General features: G+C 41.7%; 1 protein-coding gene across 2 annotated transcripts in view; it reads right to left on the bottom strand.

The window, feature by feature from the left end:
- The window catches only part of LOC112254670, a 74,433-nt gene that overhangs the window by 46,090 nt on the left and 9,097 nt on the right, over nt 1-19,246 (bottom strand). For both annotated transcript variants that reach the window (XM_042324503.1, XM_042324504.1), the window contains exons 5-21: nt 18,995-19,067; nt 18,594-18,683; nt 18,315-18,370; nt 17,946-18,066; nt 13,408-13,584; nt 13,001-13,083; nt 12,672-12,720; nt 12,429-12,518; nt 12,126-12,227; nt 4,569-4,640; nt 4,323-4,409; nt 3,988-4,137; nt 3,582-3,701; nt 3,326-3,502; nt 2,879-2,964; nt 2,613-2,661; nt 2,359-2,448 (exon numbers count right to left, since the gene is read on the bottom strand). In XM_042324503.1, the coding sequence (XP_042180437.1) occupies nt 2,359-2,448; nt 2,613-2,661; nt 2,879-2,964; nt 3,326-3,502; nt 3,582-3,701; nt 3,988-4,137; nt 4,323-4,409; nt 4,569-4,640; nt 12,126-12,227; nt 12,429-12,518; nt 12,672-12,720; nt 13,001-13,083; nt 13,408-13,584; nt 17,946-18,066; nt 18,315-18,370; nt 18,594-18,683; nt 18,995-19,067 (1,672 nt within the window). The remainder of the gene's footprint in view (nt 1-2,358; nt 2,449-2,612; nt 2,662-2,878; nt 2,965-3,325; nt 3,503-3,581; nt 3,702-3,987; nt 4,138-4,322; nt 4,410-4,568; nt 4,641-12,125; nt 12,228-12,428; nt 12,519-12,671; nt 12,721-13,000; nt 13,084-13,407; nt 13,585-17,945; nt 18,067-18,314; nt 18,371-18,593; nt 18,684-18,994; nt 19,068-19,246) is intronic.

Genomic DNA, 19,246 nt, shown 5'->3' with positions numbered 1-19,246 from the left:
TTGCACGTGACTTGGCAGGGGTGCAATGATGGGAGGGCATGGGAAGGCATAGGATGGATGGATTATCTTGACAAAGGAGAAATGCTCACTAACAGGGATGTAAACAAATTTGTACACAAAATTTGAGAGAAATAAGCTGGAACATTTCTGGGATCTTTTATTTCAGCTCATGAAACATGAGACCAATACTTTACATGTTGCGTTCATATTTTTGTTCAGTGTAAATTGTTATGTTTTGTACTCAGGTATCATTTGCACAACAGATTATATGATCTCAACATGATATCCTTAATAACTCCTAAATTACAGTGCATTTGGAAAGTATTCAGACCCCTTGACTTTTTCCACATTTTGTTACGTTACAGCCTTATTCTAAAATTGATGGAATTGTTTTTTTCTCCCCTCATCAATCTACACACATTATTTAGTAAAAATGTCTGAAAACCTGTTTTCGCTTTGTCATTATGGGGTAGTGTGTGTAGATTGATGAAAAAAAACAAATATTAAATCAATTTTACAAAAAGGCTGTAACAAAGAAAAAAACTGAAAAAGGGAAAGGGTCTGAATACTTTCTGAATGCACTGTATGTGTATAAGGATATATTACTCTACTGTTTAATACGAATGCACTGTATGTGTATAAGGATATATTACTCTACTGTTTAATACGAATGCACTGTATGTGTATAAGGATATATTACTCTACTGTTTAATACGAATGCACTGTATGTGTATAAGGACATATTACTCTACTGTTTAATACGAATGCACTGTATGTGTATAAGGATATATTACTCTACTGTTTAATACGAATGCACTGTATGTGTATAAGGATATATTACTCTACTGTTTAATACGAATGCACTGTATGTGTATAAGGATATATTACTCTACTGTTTAATACGAATGCACTGTATGTGTATAAGGATATATTACTCTACTGTTTAATACGAATGCACTGTATGTGTATAAGGATATATTACTCTACTGTTTAATACGAATGCACTGTATGTGTATAAGGATATATTACTCTACTGTTTAATACGAATGCACTGTATGTGTATAAGGATATATTACTCTACTGTTTAATACGAATGCACTGTATGTGTAAAAGGATATATTACTCTACTGTTTAATACGAATGCACTGTATGTGTATAAGGATATATTACTCTACTGTTTAATACGAATGCACTGTATGTGTATAAGGATATATTACTCTACTGTTTAATACGAATGCACTGTATGTGTATAAGGATATATTACTCTACTGTTTAATACGAATGCACTGTATGTGTATAAGGATATATTACTCTACTTTTAATACGAATGCACAGTATGTGTATAAGGATATATTACTCTACTGTTTAATACGAATGCACTGTATGTGTATAAGGATATATTACTCTACTGTTTAATACGAATGCACTGTATGTGTATAAGGATATATTACTCTACTGTTTAATACGAATGCACTGTATGTGTATAAGGATATATTACTCTACTGTTTAATACGAATGCACTGTATGTGTATAAGGATATATTACTCTACTGTTTAATACGAATGCACTGTATGTGTATAAGGATATATTACTCTACTGTTTAATACAAATGCACTGTATGTGTATAAGGATATATTACTCTACTGTTTAATACGAATGCACTGTATGTGTATAAGGACATATTACTCTACTGTTTAATACGAATGCACTGTATGTGTATAAGGACATATTACTCTACTGTTTAATACGAATGCACTGTATGTGTATAAGGACATATTACTCTACTGTTTAATACGAATGCACTGTATGTGTATAAGGACATATTACTCTACTGTTTAATACGAATGCACTGTATGTGTATAAGGACATATTACTCTACTGTTTAATACGAATGCACTGTATGTGTATAAGGACATATTACTCTACTGTTTAATACGAATGCACTGTATGTGTATAAGGACATATTACTCTACTGTTGAATTTTTTTATTTTACCTTTATTTTACTAGGCAAGTCAGTTAAGAACAAATTCTTATTTTCAATGACAGCCTAGGAACAGTGGGTTAACTGCCTGTTCAGGGGCAGAACGACAGATTTGTACCTTGTCAGCTCGGGGATTCGAACTTTATCCCAGATCCAACGCTCTAACCACTAGGCTAACCACTAGGCTACCCTGCCGCCCCATTAAATTGTTTTTTTCTCCCCTCATCATTAATACGAATGCACTGTATGTGTATAAGGATATATTACTCTACTGTTTAACACGAATGCACTGTATGTGTATAAGGATATATTACTCTACTGTTTAATACTGCAAATATTTGGGGGATGAATTTAAAACTGGAAGAATAGGACTGACCTGATCCAGTCTGTCTGGTTGTGATACTGTTGGTACCCACTCCAGTACCAGGTGAAGACGACCTGACTTCACATCATTCAGAGTGTACCACTGGAAAAGAGAGACAACAACTCACAGTGTAGCCTACCATTGAAACAGAGTAACTAAAAAGCTTTCACATAGGATGGTAAAGTTCAACATTCAGTGCACCTGACTGGTTTGTTTAAATTAGAGTATGTAGCCATGTAACTCCCAAGCAGGCAGGTAGATCTCACCTGGTCAGTGTATTGAGAGGTGATGATATCCTTCAGACTGATCTTCAACCTGTAACAGTACATCACTATCAGAGAACAAACTACTTAGAGAGCCAGCTACTGTACAAATACATGTAATATGGAGCAAAAATACATCTATGGGAGTAGTTACATGTCCCTGCCATAGAAATCTATCTAATTCCCAGAGACTGTTTGCATCCCAAATGGCACCCTAAAGTAGTGCACTATATATAGACTAGGATGCCATTGGGTCACAGCCTGCATACCTTCCCATGAAGTCATCCTTCATGTCCATGTCCTTATCAAACAGCTCAACATGCAGCTCCTGGCCAGGCAGTGTGGTCAGAACCACCTGGGAGACAACACAACAACAGCTTCAGTAAGGGCAGTATTCTACATACTAACACTGGAAACACAGAGGGAAACACTGACATTTTTAGGTCACCTAATATTTTCCTCAAAATAATAGACAAGTCCTCAGTTTAAGCCTGCTGTCCTGGTTGTTGAGCACTCGTTCTATGGTTCTACTGTTTACTGAAGTGCAGAGACCTCCTTGGACTCATTATTACCCTACAGTGTCATGATTGTCCGTTTGGAACAATGGCTTTATTTGTTTTGTTAAAAATATCTGATTTGAAATTAAGATTTGATTTCACAAGATTTGATTTATTGGCTCGAACAAATAAAATCATGGCCACTATGTAATATCCTACCTCATACATCTCGTTCCAGGTGGGGTTGAGGTTCCTATTGATGACTCGGCTTTCAAAGGTCTCACCCCCAATGTTGATCTTGACATAGGGGTCACTCTTGCCCTTCACCATGCCCCCCATCATGTTGTCCTTGGGGACCAGATTTTGGCCCTCTAGAAGGTGGATTCTCAGCACCCCCTAAAACAACAAAACACTTTACTTCATCACAGACTCACATTCTTCAACATTGCTATCTCATAAACATGGCATTATTTACCTCTGTGGCAAAGCTGGGGTCTCGGGAGGTCTGTTGGGGGCGTATCTTTGAGAGACCTGCTGCTAGGTTGGCTGCTTCTGTAGAGGAAGTGGGGATGTTTTCCTCATCTAACCATAACACCTGAAAAGAAAGAAGGAAAGAAAGAGAGAAAGAAAGATAGAAAGAGAAAGAAAGAGAGAGAGCCCTTGAATTGAATTGAATTGAATTGAATTGAAGAGAGAGAGAGAGAGAGAGAGAGAGAGAGAGAGAGGGGAGAGAAAAAAAGAAAGAAAAAAGAAAGGAAAAAAGAAAGAAAGAAAAATAATGAGATAGATAGAATAATACAATCACAGGCCAAACTGAGCAATTTGTTTTTAGATGTGCATCAACCTGTAGGTTGGGATTGAGAGGAGGTACCAGTCCTTACCCTGAGTACAGTGTTGATGTAGATGCGGCTGGCAGGGCCAGATTTATCTAGCTGGAACCACTGGTCCAGAGACAGGTTGGGGCCCGACAGCAGGCGGGACAGAGGGATGGACAGACTACCTAGAGTCTGTATCCGGTCATTGTCCTTCACCTGAGACAAACATGGGAGGATAGTGAGAATGTTGAGTGAAGAATACACACAGAGAAAAGGGACTGTGGTCATTGAACAGAATGCTATGTGGGGGAAAAAACAGACAAATGAAGCATTCATTAAATGAACATGATGACAAATGGGTGCAGAACATGTTATCCAATGGAGTTAGAATGTCAAGATACCTGAATGTCTATTGACTGCTTGTGTGGATCTGGGATAAAGAAGGTGAAGGCATCCTCCCATTTTGGGTTGATGGTCGTCCAACAGGTCTAAAAGCAGCATGAAGGAAAATTGAGAGAGTGAAATTGGAGGGAGTTTGACTTCAAAGCAAAGATAGTCTACCACTGTGGTAGCACTGTTTGGTCATTTTCTCCACTATAGGAGCTGAATGGAATAAGTCAAGTAAGTCACTGCTCTGGTAGTCTTACCCTGCTCTCTCGAGTGATGTCCTGTACAGACAACTGCACCATGGGACTAGGTTCTTTATTGCCCTTCTTCATCTAAAACACAAACATAGAAACACATGTTGAAATATAAGGCAAACACAAACAACCAACATTAACAACACTACGAGGGGGTTTGTTCCGGCCCAGCGCTAACACAACCAATTAGTGTGGCGCGATTAACCAACATTTTTTTTTTTCCCAGTTAATAAAAAAATTACTTGACTGACGTCGGTTCAATTACTTGAATTCCCTTATATAAACACAGCGTTTTTTTAATTTAACCTTTATTTAACCAGGTAAGCTAGTTGAGAACATTTACAACTGCGACCTGGCCAAGATAAAGCAAAGCAGTGTGACAGAAACAACAACACAGAGCTACACATGGAATAAACAAGCGTACAGTCAATAACACAATAGAAAAAAAGAAAGTCTATATACAGTGTGTGCAAATGGCATGAGGAGGTATGGCAATAAATAGGCCATAGTAGCAAAGTAATTACAATTTAGCAGATAACACTGGAGTGATAGAGGAGCAGATGATGATGAGCAGATGATGGTGTGATACTGGTGTGCAAAAGAGCAGCAAAGTAAATAAAAACAATATGGGGATGAGGTAGGTAGATTGGGTGGGCTATTTACAGATGGACTATGTACAGCTGCAGCGATTGGTTAGCTGCTCAGATAGCTGATGTTTAAAGTTAGTGAGGGAAATGTAAGTCTCTAGTTTCAGCAATTTTTGCAGTTCGTTCCAGTCACTGGCAGCAGAGAACTGGAAGGAAAGGCGCCAAAGGCGGTGTTGGCTTTGGGATGACCAGTGAGATATACCTGCTGGAGCATGTGCTACGGGTGAGTGTTGTTATCGTGACCAGTGAGCTGAGATAAGGTGGAGCTTTACCTAGCAAAGACTTATAGATGACCTGGAGCCAGTGGGTCTGGCGAAGAATGTGTAGCGAGGGCCAGCCGACTAGAGCATACAGGTCACAGTGGTGGGTGGTATAAGGCACTTTGGTAACAAAACGGATGGCACTGTGATTGACTACATCCAATTTGCTGAGTAGAGTATTGGAAGCTATTTTGTAGATGACATCGTCGAAGTCGAGGATCGGTAGGATAGTCAGTTTTACTAGGGTAAGTTTGGCAGCGTGAGTGAAGGAGGCTTTGTTGTGAACTAGAAAGCCGATTCTAGATTTGATTTTGGATTCGAGATGTTTGATATGAGTCTGGACGGAGAGTTTACCGTCTAGCCAGACACCTAGGTATTTGTAGTTGTCCACGTATTCTAGGTCAGAACCGTCCAGAGTAGTGATGCTGGTATATTTGGTAATATACACAACTTAAATATTGTGTTATTTCATAGTAAAAACCCTTTCTCTATTGATGTCAACCCAATGTAGACCTGACAGAGACAATGGAATATTTTCTGTTTTGGCATTTAATTTTCACTATCTTTAAGCCTTGAAATGTGCATTAAAAAATCTCTAAAATCATTGCTATTCCATTATTTAATAATACTGTGGTTATCTTTTCATAATCAAACCGAAATCGAACTGACCTCAAAAAGTACTAATTGCTCAGCACTACAACCAATTCAACTAATCAAATGATTGATGATTAGAATTGATTAGTTAAGACAGTAAAGATGGGGCCGAAGAACATGGCTTAGAACAGTCACTGCGGACTGGAAGAAACTTTTTCCTTTAAAGAGTCAGACGAGAAGGATACCCTGCTTTCACTGGAACAGGCCCAGATCCACACCTTTTGCGTGAAGAAAAGACGCTGGAAAAAGGGGATGCAGATTGGGGATCCTTCTGAGTACCCGGAGGCGAGAAAGTAAACTCCCAATGCCTTCCATTTGCCTTGCTAACGTGCAATCGTTAGATTTTTTAAAAAGATGATCCTACCAATGGGACATTTAAAAACTGTAACATCTTATATTTCACCGAGACGTGGCTGAACGAAGAAACGGACAATATAGAGCTGGCGGAATTTTCCATGCACCGGCAGAACAGAGGCGCTGCCTCTGTTAAGACGAGGGATAGGGGTGTGTGTCTTTTTGTCAATAACAGCTGGTGCGCGATGTCTAATATTAAAGAAGTCTCGAGGTATCGCTCGCCTTAAGTAGAGTACCTTATGATAAGCTGTCAACCACACTATCTACCAAGAGAGTTCTCATCTGCATTATTCGTAGCTGTCTATCTACCACCACAAAGCAAAGCTGGCACTAAGACCGCTCTCAACCAACTCTAAGGCCATAAGCAAAGAAGAAAATGCTCACCCAGAAGCGGCGCTCCAAGTGGCCGGGAACTTTAATGCAGGCAAACTGAAATCAGTTTTAACCCAAAAAATTTACCAGCATGTCACATGTGCAACCAGAAAAAAAAATCCTAGACCACCTTTACTCCACACACAGCTCTCCCCCGCCCTCCATTTGGCAAATCTGACCACAATTCTATCCTCCTGATTCCAGCTTACAAGCAAAAACTAAAGCCGGAAGTAACAGTGACTCGCTCAATAGAGACGTGGTCAGATGACGCGGATGCTACATTACAGTACTCTTTTGCAAGCACAGACTAGAATATGTTCTGGGATTCATCCAATGGCATTGGGGAGTATACCACCTCAGTCATCGGCTTCATCAATAAGTGCATCGATGACGTCGTCCCCATAGTGACTGTACGTAGAACTCCCAACCAGAAGCCATGGATTACAGGCAACATCAGCTTCGAGCTAAATCCAGACGCTTATAAGAAATCCCGCTATGCCCTCAGACGAACCATCAAACAAGCAAAGCGTCAATACAGGATTAAGATTGTAACATACTACACCGGCGCTCGTCGGATGTGGCATGGCTTGAAAACTATTACGGACTATAAAGGGAAACCCAGACTCGAGCTGCCCAGTGACGCGAGCCTACAAGACGAGCTAAATGCCTTTTATGCTCGCTTCGAGGCAAATAACACTGAAGCATGCACAAGAGCAATGGCTGTTCTGGATAACTGTGTGATAACGCTCTCGGTAGCCAATGTGAACAAAACCTTTAAACAGGTCAACATTCACAAAGCCGCTGGGCCAGATGGATTACCAGGACGTGTACTCAAAGCATGCACGGACCTTCACTGACATTTTCAACCTCTCCCTGGCCGAGTCTTTAAAAAAAAATATTTCAAAAAACACAAGGAAGGTGTAACAAAGAATTAGAACATGAAGGACAAACAATACTGCATTAAGACACTATCATACATGTATCAGTCTTTCCGCAACAGAGCCATCCTTATGTGTGCGTGTGCGTGTGCATGATAGTGATATAAAATATATGTCATAGTTTTCTTTTTCATGATCACAATTTTGTGAAACCCTAACCCTTCAAGATACCCCCAATAGCTGTCCCTCAACCATTCGAGACCCCTCCCACAGTTCCCTCCCAGAATGATTTTTAAAAATTATAATTAATTCCATTCCCCACCCCCAAGAACCCCCCAATGCACCAACAACCAAGAGAATGAAATAAAGATTTTAAAAAAGGAAAAGACAGAAGAACAAATAACAATGCAAAAAAATAAATAATAATAATAATAGATTTAAAACAAAGGACATCAAGAACAACTGAAATCATAACAGCAATGCCTACTTTATATATTTGTGTGCATGTCTGGCACTACTACATGTATGTGTGTGTTCTTGTATATTTTTATTTGAATGAGAGTGTGTGTATATGCATGTGTACAAACACCTGCACGGCATCAGCCTCAGGCAAACCCGGCATTAGTTGTAAAAACACCATGACTTTTTTTACCTCTGTCATTGCCAACAAAGGGTATAAAACAAAGTATTCAGATAAACTTTTGTTATTGACCAAATACTTATTTTCCACCATAATTTGCAAATAAATTCATTAAAAATCCTACAATGTAATTTTCTGGAGTTTTTTTCCTCATTTTGTCTGTCATAGTTTAAGTGTACCTATGATGATTACAGGCCTCTCTCATCTTTTTAAGTGGGAGAACTTGCACAATTGGTGGCTGACTAAATACTTTTTTGCCCCACTGTATATCAACTCATACACCCTGTACCATGGATTCGGTACATCAAAAATCTCTTCAACTATTTTGCAATCTGTATTGCACAGTTGTCAACATCCTGGTCCTCAAATGAAACTGGTATACTTTCCAATTTATTCTATTTTTATTCCTCTGCCAGTTTTGATCCTTTATATTGGGCAGATAGACCAGTTCCCTACCTCTTCCCGCTACCACCCGCCTCCTCCATTTTTGGGGCAATGCTGTAATCAATTGGTTGTACTCTTGGATTGAGCAGACCTTCCCGTACAATTCTGATAACTCCATGAAGGACATAACTCTACCATTACGATTTACAATATAATTTAAGAACAAAATACCCTTTTCAAACACCTTTCCCATAAATACAGGTATTTTATCAACCAGCACATTTGAGTTCAGACATAATATTTGTTCTATCTTTCAGGGGGATGAAATTGAAATTGTAGCCAGCTCTGCAATGCTTGTTTGAAAAAGACAGATACTTTGAAAAAAGTATAATTTTTCAATGAATCGAAAATGAGACATGGCAATCTGCACAAAGGCAAAAAGGCCATTTTTAAACAATGGATGAGCTTTTCTTATTATTCTACTTGAGAACCATTTAGGGTTCAAATAAAACTTTTGAATGAGTGAAGCTTTTAGAGAGAGGTTTAGTGCTTTAATATTTAATCATCTCAATCCACCCAATTCATATTCATTATATAGATATGCACGCTTTATTTTGTCTGGTTTAGCGTCCCAGATAAGGCGAAATATCTTTTGCTCGTATGATTTCAAAAACGAATCATCAGGAGTAGGCAGCGCCATAAGTAAATTACTAAAGATTTTTCCATAAATAGACAGGTATTTACCTCTCCATGGTTGCAGGATCTTGTCTATTTTTACAAGTTTTCTATTGAAATTCATTGCGGAGAGCTTATTTATATATTTTGTGATATGAATACCAAGTATGTCTACTTCACCATCAGCCCATTGTATAGGTAAACTGCACTCTAATGTAAAAGTTGTATTTTTTTAAACATCCAATATGTAATATTGTACACATCATAATTAGGTTTTAGTCCAGAGAGTCCAGAAAAGTTATCTAGATCTTCAATGAGACATTGCAGGGACCTAGTTTGTGAACTTAACATACAACTTGAGTCATCGGCATACATGGACACCTTTGTTTTTAAGCCTTGGATTTCTAATCCTCTAATGTTGTTACTGGATCTGATTTTAATAGCTAGCAATTCCGATGGCCATAACGAATAGATATGGTGACAGCGGACACCCTTATTTGAACTCCTCTTGACAATTCAAAACTCTCTAAGAAGAAGAGAAGTAGCCGTTATTTACTATTTTACACCTGGGGTTGCTATACATTATTTTTTACCCATTTTATAAGAGAGTTACCAAAATTGAAAAAATCCAGGCATTTTTAATTTTTTTTAGCCAGTCTTACTTTATCAAATGCCTTTTCAAAACTCGCTATAAATACCATTCCTGGCTTCTTATATATTCCATTATGTTCTATTATTTCTAGTATTTGTCGTATATTATCTCCAATGTATCGTCCATGTAAAAAACCTGTCTGATCCGGATGAACAATACCTAATAAAACCCTTTTAATTCTGAGTGCTATACATTTTGCTAGTATTTTTGCATCACAGCATTGAAGTGTAAGGGGCCTCCTGTTTTTTTAGATAGACTGGGTCTTTATATTTGCCATCTGGGTCTTGTTTTAATAATAGAGAAATTAGACCTTCCTGCTGAGTACCTGACAGACTCCCATTTCTATAGGAGATGTTATAACAATCTAACAATGGAGCTTTTAGTATATAAAAAAAACTACCAGTATGCCATCAAGCCCTGGGGTTTTTCCAGACTGAAAGGATTTAATAGCCTCAAAGTTCTTCCTCTGTAATTTGGCCTTCGCACTGATCTTTCTGTACATTTGTTAATTTTCTATTTTTTTAAATTATTTGGAACGAATTCCTTGCCTGATATAATTAGCTTCCTCTTTTAAAATATAATTCGGAGAATCATAGATGACTCCGTCTTCAGTAACGAGTTTCTGAACGAGTCTGTAATACCTACATGTTTCAAGCAGACCACCATAGTCCCTGTGCCCAAGGAAGTGAAGGTAACCTGCCTAAATGACTATGTGGCACTCACGTCGGTAGCCATGAAGTGCTATGAAAGGCTGGTCATGGTTCACATCAACAGCATCCTCCCGGACACCCTAGACCCACTCCAATTCGCATATACCGCCCCAACAGATCCACAGATGACGCAATCTCAATCGCACTCCACACCGCTATTTCTCACCTGGACAAAAGGAACACCTATGTGAGAATACTGTTCATTGACTACAGCTCAGCGTTCAACACCATAGTGCCCACGAAGCTCATCACTAAGATAAGGACTCTGGGACTAAACACCTCCCTCTGCAACTGGATCCTGGACTTCCTGACGGGCCGACCCCAGGTGGTAAGAGTAGGCAACAACATGTCTGCCATGCTGATCATTAACACTGGGGCCCCTCAGGGGAGAGTACTTAGTCCCCTCCTGTATTCCCTGTTCACCCATGACTGCGTGGCCAAACACGACTCCAACACCATCATTAAGTTTGCTGACGACACAACAATGGTAGGGCTGATCACTGACAAAAATGAGAAGGCCTATAGGGAGGAGGTCAGAGAACTGGCAGTGTGGTGCCAGGACAACAACTCTCTCTCCCTCAATGTGAGCAAGACAAAGGAGCTGATCATGGACTACAGGGAAAGGCGGGCCGAACATGCCCCCATTAACATCGACGGGGCTGAAGTGGAGCGGTCGAGAGTTTCAAGTTCCTTGGTGTCCACATCACCAACAAACTATCATGGTCCAAACATACTAAGACAGTCGTGAAGAGGGCACGACAAAACCTTTCCCCCCTCAAGAGACTGAAAAGATTTGGCATGGCTCCCCCAGATCCTCAAAATAAAGTTTGATATGATTTAATTTGGTTTGTAACAAAAGCCTGCACACTCTGTAGTGCTATAGAGCTATGATTGGTAACCACTGCCATAGATGTTGCATGGCAACCACCGAAAAACAGTATAGAAATCAAAGCCGTCCTGACGCACAGAGGAAACAACAGAGCTGTGTGCAAACAGTTTCAGGAAGTCTAAAGCTGAACACACCACCACTATGGCTGTTGTTCTCGCCCCTCACCTGCCATTCACTCCCCTTAACAGATCAAATAGGACTGGGTACGTGAAAGCAACATGGCAGAAACTCCATCTAGCCTACCTGAAAGCTAGGTGGAGATATTCCTTACACCTATCCAATGATCTCAGCTCAGTGATGGGAAGTGAACAAGGGCAGATGGCAGGGAACAACTCTGTAACAAGAACCCTAACGACAGTTTCAGCTGTACCCTAGCAAAGCCACAGACAGGAAGTAGCTTTGGGCTGAGAGAGGAGGGGGGAGAGGTTGATGAGGTGTGGTGACTCACAGGAAGGGCTTCAGCCTTGTCTAGATACACTGCCAAGATAGCTGCAGAGGGGGGGTCAGAAGTCTTACTGGACACCGTCATGCTCTCGTTCCTCTGAAGAACCTGGGGGAGGAGTGGAGAGGGGAGAAGGGAAGAGGCACTCAGCTCTAAGCAATGTTCAATCTGCACATTCCTTCACTACGGGCTCACTGCCAGTGTACACAGTCACCACAAAGTTTAACCATACAAGACAGCCTGAGCATCATATTCCTTTCACATTGACTGCGGGAGGAATATTATGATAGGGAGGATATGGATGCAGACCTGTTCCAGTCGCTCCGTATTGGGCAACAAGACCAACCACTCCAGTCTGAAATGGACACGTCCTGACTTGGTTTCTTTCAGGGTGAACCACTGAGAAACAAAGCATAAATATACAGATTGTGATGATAATGTAATGGGGAAAGCATAGACATTACTTCTAAATGGGTTGTGAGTCATCTTGTTAAATTGTTATCTTGTTAAATGTCTAACTTTATCAGACATTCAATAATACAAATAACTCACTTCATCAACAACTTTGGACTTCTTCACGATACCCAAATCTATCTTGGTTCTGGAGGAAAATGGAAAAAGAGGGAGAGAGACAAATAGAGAAATAAACAAAAACAGAGAGAAATCAAGACGATGGAGGAAAAAAAAGGAAAGGAGAACCAGTAGTATTTAAGGACAAGAGGATAACACTATATTTAAAACACTAGGAGACTTTATATCCTTCTCCTTTTGACTCAGTGGTAGGACTATGAGAGGTGAAAGGTCAGGGGAGTCAGTAAAACAGTGGCAGTGCGGCACACAGAAACCCATGGGCAGGCAGGCAGGCAGAGTGATGTAGCTACCTCCCCAGAAAGTCATCATTGTCTGGGTCTTTGTCATAAACCTCCACCTCCAGCTCCTGACCTGGTACTTCATGGACTATGACCTGACACACACACACATGGACATACACAACACCATGAGGACCAAACACAGGACATGAATGAGGAGACAATGTGGCTGTGTACTGTATATGATTACTCAGTTGGCAGTGGATTTCCCTTAATAGACACACACATATAGGGGAATCCCAACTCCGTTACCGGACCAATGCATTCTCTACCAAGTAATGCATTATCTTCCTAAATAAAGGTATGGAAATCAAGACATGCTATTTTCCAACAGTAAATGCAACACTAATATGTGGCAGTGACATTCAATGAAAGAGGAATGAGTGATTTTACAATCCTCCGGCTCCTGGACCCCTCACCTCATACATCTCTCCCCACTTGGGACAGACAGTGTTATCCACAACGTGGGAGGTGAAAGTCTGAGGCCCCACCCTACACAGAGCATACGGGTCAGACAACCCCGCTATCACTCCCTTCATGTAGTTGTCCTTAGCTGGCAGGTCATCAGCCTCCAAGAGGTGGATACGTACCACACCCTAAGAGAGAGAGAGAGAGAGAGTGAGAGGGGATTCAGAGAGAGAGGGTGCAATGGAGTATTTCAGGAGGGAGGGAGGGAGGGACAGTGAAAGGATTGATACTGGTATAAGCTCAATTATGTGTAATGTCTGAATAACTCAGAGTTCAGAGTTCATTTATCAAGGAGGTTGACAGTACGCTCAGATAAGATACATAGAGTCTGTGGTCTGAGTAAATGTGTGTGTTTAAGGAGTGTTTGTGGAGAGAAGATCAGCTTTAATATTGCAGATACTGTAGATTGTGGGTTCTATCAAAGTAATTGTTTGCATCATTGCACCAGATGTCGGGCATACAACGATACCTTGGTTTTTAAGCCTTGGATTTCTAGCCCCTTGATATTATTGTTGGACCTGATTTTAATAGCTAACATTTCGATGGCCACAATAAATAAAAATCTAATCAAATTTATTTGTCACATACACATGGTTAGCAGATGTTAATGCGAGTGTGGCGAAATGCTTGTGCTTCTAGTTCCGACCATGCAGAAATATCTAACAAGTAATATAACCTAACAATTTCACAACAACTACCTTATACACACAAGTGTAAAGGAATGAATATGAATATGTACATAAAAATATATGAATGAGTGATATATGAATGAGTGATGCCCGAACGGCATAGGCAAGATGCAGTAGATGGTATAGAGTACAGTATATACATGAGATGAGTAATGTAGGGTATGAAAACATTATCTAAAGTGGCATTGTTTAAAGTGGCTAGTGTTAAATTGATTACATCAATTTTTCCATTATTAAAGTGGCTAGAGTTGAGTCAGTATGTTGGCAGCAGCCACTCAATGTTGGTAGCAGCCACTCAATGTTAGTAGTGGCTGTTTAACATTCTGATCGCCTTGAGAAAGAAGCTGTTTTTCAGTCTCTCGGCCCCTGCTTTGATGCACCTGTACTGACCTCGCCTTCTGGATGATAGTGGGTTGAACAGGCAGTGGCTCGGGTGGTTGTTGTCCTTGATGATCTTTTTAGCCTTCCTGTGACATCGGGTGGTGTAGGTGTCCTGGAGGGCAGGTAGTTTGCACTCGGTGATGCGTTGTGCAGACCTCACTACCCTCTGGAGAGCCTTACGGTAGTGGGCGGAGCAGTTGACGTACCAGGCGGTGATACAGCCCGACAAGATGCTCTCGATTGTGCATCTGTAAAAGTTTGTGAGTGTTTTTGGTGACAAGCCAACTTTCCACCCTCTCCACTACTGTCCCGTCAATGTAGATGTGGGGCTGCTCCCTCTGCTATTTCCTGAAGTCCACGATCATCTCCTTTGTTTTGTTTACATTGAGTGTGAGGTTATTTTCCTGACACAACACTCCGAGGGCCCTCACCTCCTCCCTGTAGGACGTCTCGTCGTTGTTGGTAATCAAGTCTACCACTGTAGTGTCGTCTGCAAACTTGATGATTGAGTTGGAGGTGTGCATGGCCACGCAGTCGTGGGTGAACAGTGAGTACAGGAGAGGGCTGAGAACGCACCCTTGTGGGGACCCAGTGTTGAGGATCAGCGGGGTAGAAATGTTGTAACCTACCCTCACCACCTGGGGGCGGTCCGTCAGGAAGTCCAGGGCCCAGTTGCACAGGGTGGGGTCGAGACCCAGGGTCTCGAGCTTGATGACGAGTTTGGAGGGTACTATGGTGTTAAATGCTGAGCTGTAATCGATGAATAGCATTCTTACATAGGTATTCCTCTTGTCCAGATGGGTTAGGGCAGTGTGCAGTGTGATGGCAATTGCGTCGTCTGTGGACCTATTGGGGCGGTAAGCAAATTGGAGTGGGTCTAGGGTTTCAGGTAGGGTGGAGGTGATATGGTCCTTGACTAGTCTCTCAAAGCACTTCATGATGACGGAAGTGAGTGCTACAGGGCGGTAGTCATTTAGCTCAGTTACCTTAGCTTTCTTGGGAACAGGAACAATGGTGGTCCTCTTGAAGCATGTGGGAACAGCAGACTGGGATTGAATATGTCCGTAGCCAGCTGGTCTGCGCAGGCTCTGAGAATGCGGCCGGGGATGCCGTCTGGGCCTGCAGCCTTGCGAGGACTAACACGTTTAAATGTTTTACTCACGTTGGCTACAGTGAAGGAGAGCCTGCAGGTTTTGGTAGCGGGCCGTGTCAGTGGCACTGTATTGTCCTCAAAGCAAGCAAAAAAGTTGTTTAGTCTGTCTGGGAGCAAGGCATCGTGGTCCACGACGGGGCTGGTTTTCTTTTGTAGTCCGTGATTGACTGTAGACCCTGCCACATCTCACGTGTCTGAGCCGTTGAATTGCCACTCCACTTTGTCTCTATACTGACGCTTAGCTTGTTTGATTGTCTTGTGGAGGGAATAGCTACACTGTTTGTATTCGGTCATGTTTCCTGTCACTTTGCCCTGATTAAAAGCAGTGTTTCGCACTTTCAGTTTTGCGGGAATGCTGCCATTAATCCACGGTTTCTGGTTGGGGAATGTTTTAATAGACGCTGTGAGTACAACATCACCGATGCACTTGCAAATAAACTCACTCACCGAATCAACGTATTCGTCAATGTTGTTGTTCGCCGCAATGCGGAACATATCCCAGTCCACGTGATCGAAGCAATCTTGAAGCGTGGAATCCAATTGGTCGGACCAGCGTTGAACAGACCAGAGCGCGGGTGCTTCCTGTTTTAGTTTCTGTCTATAGGCTGGGAGCAATAAAATGGAGTCGTGGTCAGCTTTTCCGAAAGGAGGGCGGGGCAGGGCCTTATATGCGTCGCGGAAGTTAGAATAGCAGTGATCCAAGGTTTTGCCAGCCCTGGTTGCGCAATCGATATGCTGATACAATTTAGGGAGTCTTGTTTTCAGATTAGCCTTGTTAAAATCCCCAGCTACAATGAATGCAGCCTCAGGATGTATGGATTCCAGTTTGCAAATAGTCAAATAAAGTTTGTTCAGAGCCATCGATGTGTCTGCTTGGGGGGGAATATATACGGCTGTGATTATAATCGAAGAGAATTCCCTTGGTAGATAATGCAGTCGACATTTGATTGTGAGGAATTCTAAATCAGGTGAACAGGACTTGAGTTCCTGTATGCTTTTGTGACCACACCACGTCTCGTTAGCCATAAGGCATATGCCACCGCCCCTCTTCTTACCAGAAAGATGTTTGTTTCTGTCGGCGCGATGCGTGGAGAAACCAGCTGGCTGCACCGACTCCGATAGCGTCTCTCCAGTGAGCCATGTTTCCGTGAAGCAAAGAAAGTTACAGTCTCTGATGTCCCGCTGGAATGCTACCCTTGCTCGTATTTCATCAACCTTGTTGTCAAGAGACTGGACATTGGCGAGAAGTATACTGAGGAGTGGTGCACGATGTGCCCGTCTCCGGAGTCTGACCAGAAGACCGCTACGTTTCCCTCTTTTACGAAGTCGTTTTTTTGGTCGCCGGCTGGGATCCATTCCGTTGTCCTGGGTGAAAGGCAGAACACAGGATCCGCTTCGCGAAAGTCATATTCTTGGTCGTACTGATGGTGAGTTGACGCTGCTCTTATATTCAGTAGTTCTTCTCGACTGTATGTAATGACACCTAAGATGACCTGGGGTACTAATGTAAGAAATAACACGTAAAAAAACAAAAAACTGCATAGCTTCCTAGGAACGCGAAGCGAGGCGGCCATCTCTGTCGGCGCCGGAAGTTGTGGTGTTTAAGGCATTAATTGCATCAAAAAGTTCCTCTGTAATTTGGCCTTCACATTATGTCACACCCTGATCTGTTTCACCTGTCCTTGTGCTCGTCTCCACCCCCTGCAGGTGTCACACATCTTCTCCATTATCCCCTGGGTATTTATACCTGAGTTTTCTGTCTGTCTGTGCCGGTTCGTCTTGTTTTGTCAAGTCAACCAGCGTGTTACTCCATGCGCCTGCTTTGTCCTTTTCTCTGTTTTTTTGCTAGTCCTCCCAGTTTTGACCCAAGCCTGCCTTGACTTTGAACCTGCCTGCCTGACCTCGAGGCTGCCTGCCACTCTGTACCTCCTGGACTCTGACCTTGTTATGATCTTTTGCCTGTCCACAACCATTCTCTTGCCTGCCCCATGGATACTAATAAATATCAGGGACTCAAACCATCTGCATCTGGGTCTTGCCCTGTGCCCTTATACATTAGTCTTTCTGTAAAACTGTTAATTTTACACTATTAAATAAAAAAAGAACGTACAGTTAACTTCAATTAGTGGAAATGGAGGACACTGAAATTAAAACATATGCTTAAAGTATTTTTCTTCCTTTTTGAAAATGTAGTTTGGTGAATCATGGATGACTCCGTCATTCGTAACAAGTTTCTGGAGAGTGTTTGTGGAGTGTGTGGTCTCACCCTGGGCAGAGGAGAGCGTAGCTGGGCAACGTGCAGGTCTGCTACCAGGGGAACAGTCAGGCGGTTGGGCAGAACCAGGAAGGAGGCGATGGCGTCCATTATCATAGTGTCAGACATGATGCTGAGAAACACAGCGAGGGAGCACACGACTTCATATATACAGTAGATACGGAAGTACACATACAGTAAATACAGTAGTACAGTATTATACAGCCTGGTCAGGTGGCATATCACATCATAGCACAGTGTTGATGGTATCATGTGATGTAGTGAAGTATAGTTGTGTGTTATATGAAGTGAATTATCATCACATTACATAGTGACTCCAATTACAGAACACTAACAACAGATAGACTCAACCTCACTCACTTCAGGCCAGGGATGTCCAGTAAGTTGGTCAATCCAGTCCAGTTGATGTCCAGTTTCTGCAGGACAGGGGTGAAGGGATGAGGGAAAAACAGAGGAGCAAATGTTGAGGTTCAGGACTTTCAATACAAAGAGAAAGGGAAGTACGTAAACAAATGGAGGCATGGACAAGTAACCGGGAGTGGATGATAGTGGTGTTGGGGGGGAAGGGGATAGGAAGGGAGAGATGGACAGACTTATGGTAGGTGTGGAGGAAAGAGAGGGACAGTCCCAGGTACCCACCGGCCTGCGGATGAAGAACATGGTGACCGCACCCACGATGGGGACATCTCCAATCAGAGGCTCTAGAATCACCCTCATCATCCCATGCAGCTGAAAGAGGCAGGAATATGGATACATTAATATAAAATGAATGGCAACAATAAAAGGTTTATAATGGGTTTATAAAGGGTTTATATGTACTTTATAGACTGAATTATTTGTTTATATATAAAAAAAGAAATGGCATTTGTAAATGACTAAAACCCTGTTAATTATAGTCTTACGGGTACCTTACTGTAGAGTGGGAACAACATCCCTTCATGCCTCTCCCTTTCTTATTTTCTTTGTCAATTCATTCTTTCTCTCCCTATTTTCGATAATCTCCCACAGCCATATCATAGACTAGATAAGATAAAACATACCTGTATTCCCTTGACTCCTGCTTTGCAGAAATACCTCTTCACCTCCACATTAATCTCAACGTTTCCAACATAGCTGCATGGTAAAAGAGAAGGATACTGTAACACATTGCAATCAATAATGGGTCCTTGTATAATGGATATGATCTTCAATACCCAGTAGATCTCATTTTGAAGAGAGAGTGAATGGTGCTTTTGAGGCCTGGTGTCACGCCCTGACCTTAGTTATCTTTGTTTTCTTTATTATTTTGGTTA

The sequence above is a fragment of the Oncorhynchus tshawytscha genome, linkage group LG07, assembly GCF_018296145.1.
Source record: "Oncorhynchus tshawytscha isolate Ot180627B linkage group LG07, Otsh_v2.0, whole genome shotgun sequence".
Lineage (NCBI taxonomy): Eukaryota > Metazoa > Chordata > Actinopteri > Salmoniformes > Salmonidae > Oncorhynchus > Oncorhynchus tshawytscha.
Note: the sequence above shows the minus strand (reverse complement) of the source record. Positions and strands in the feature narration are given on the sequence as shown.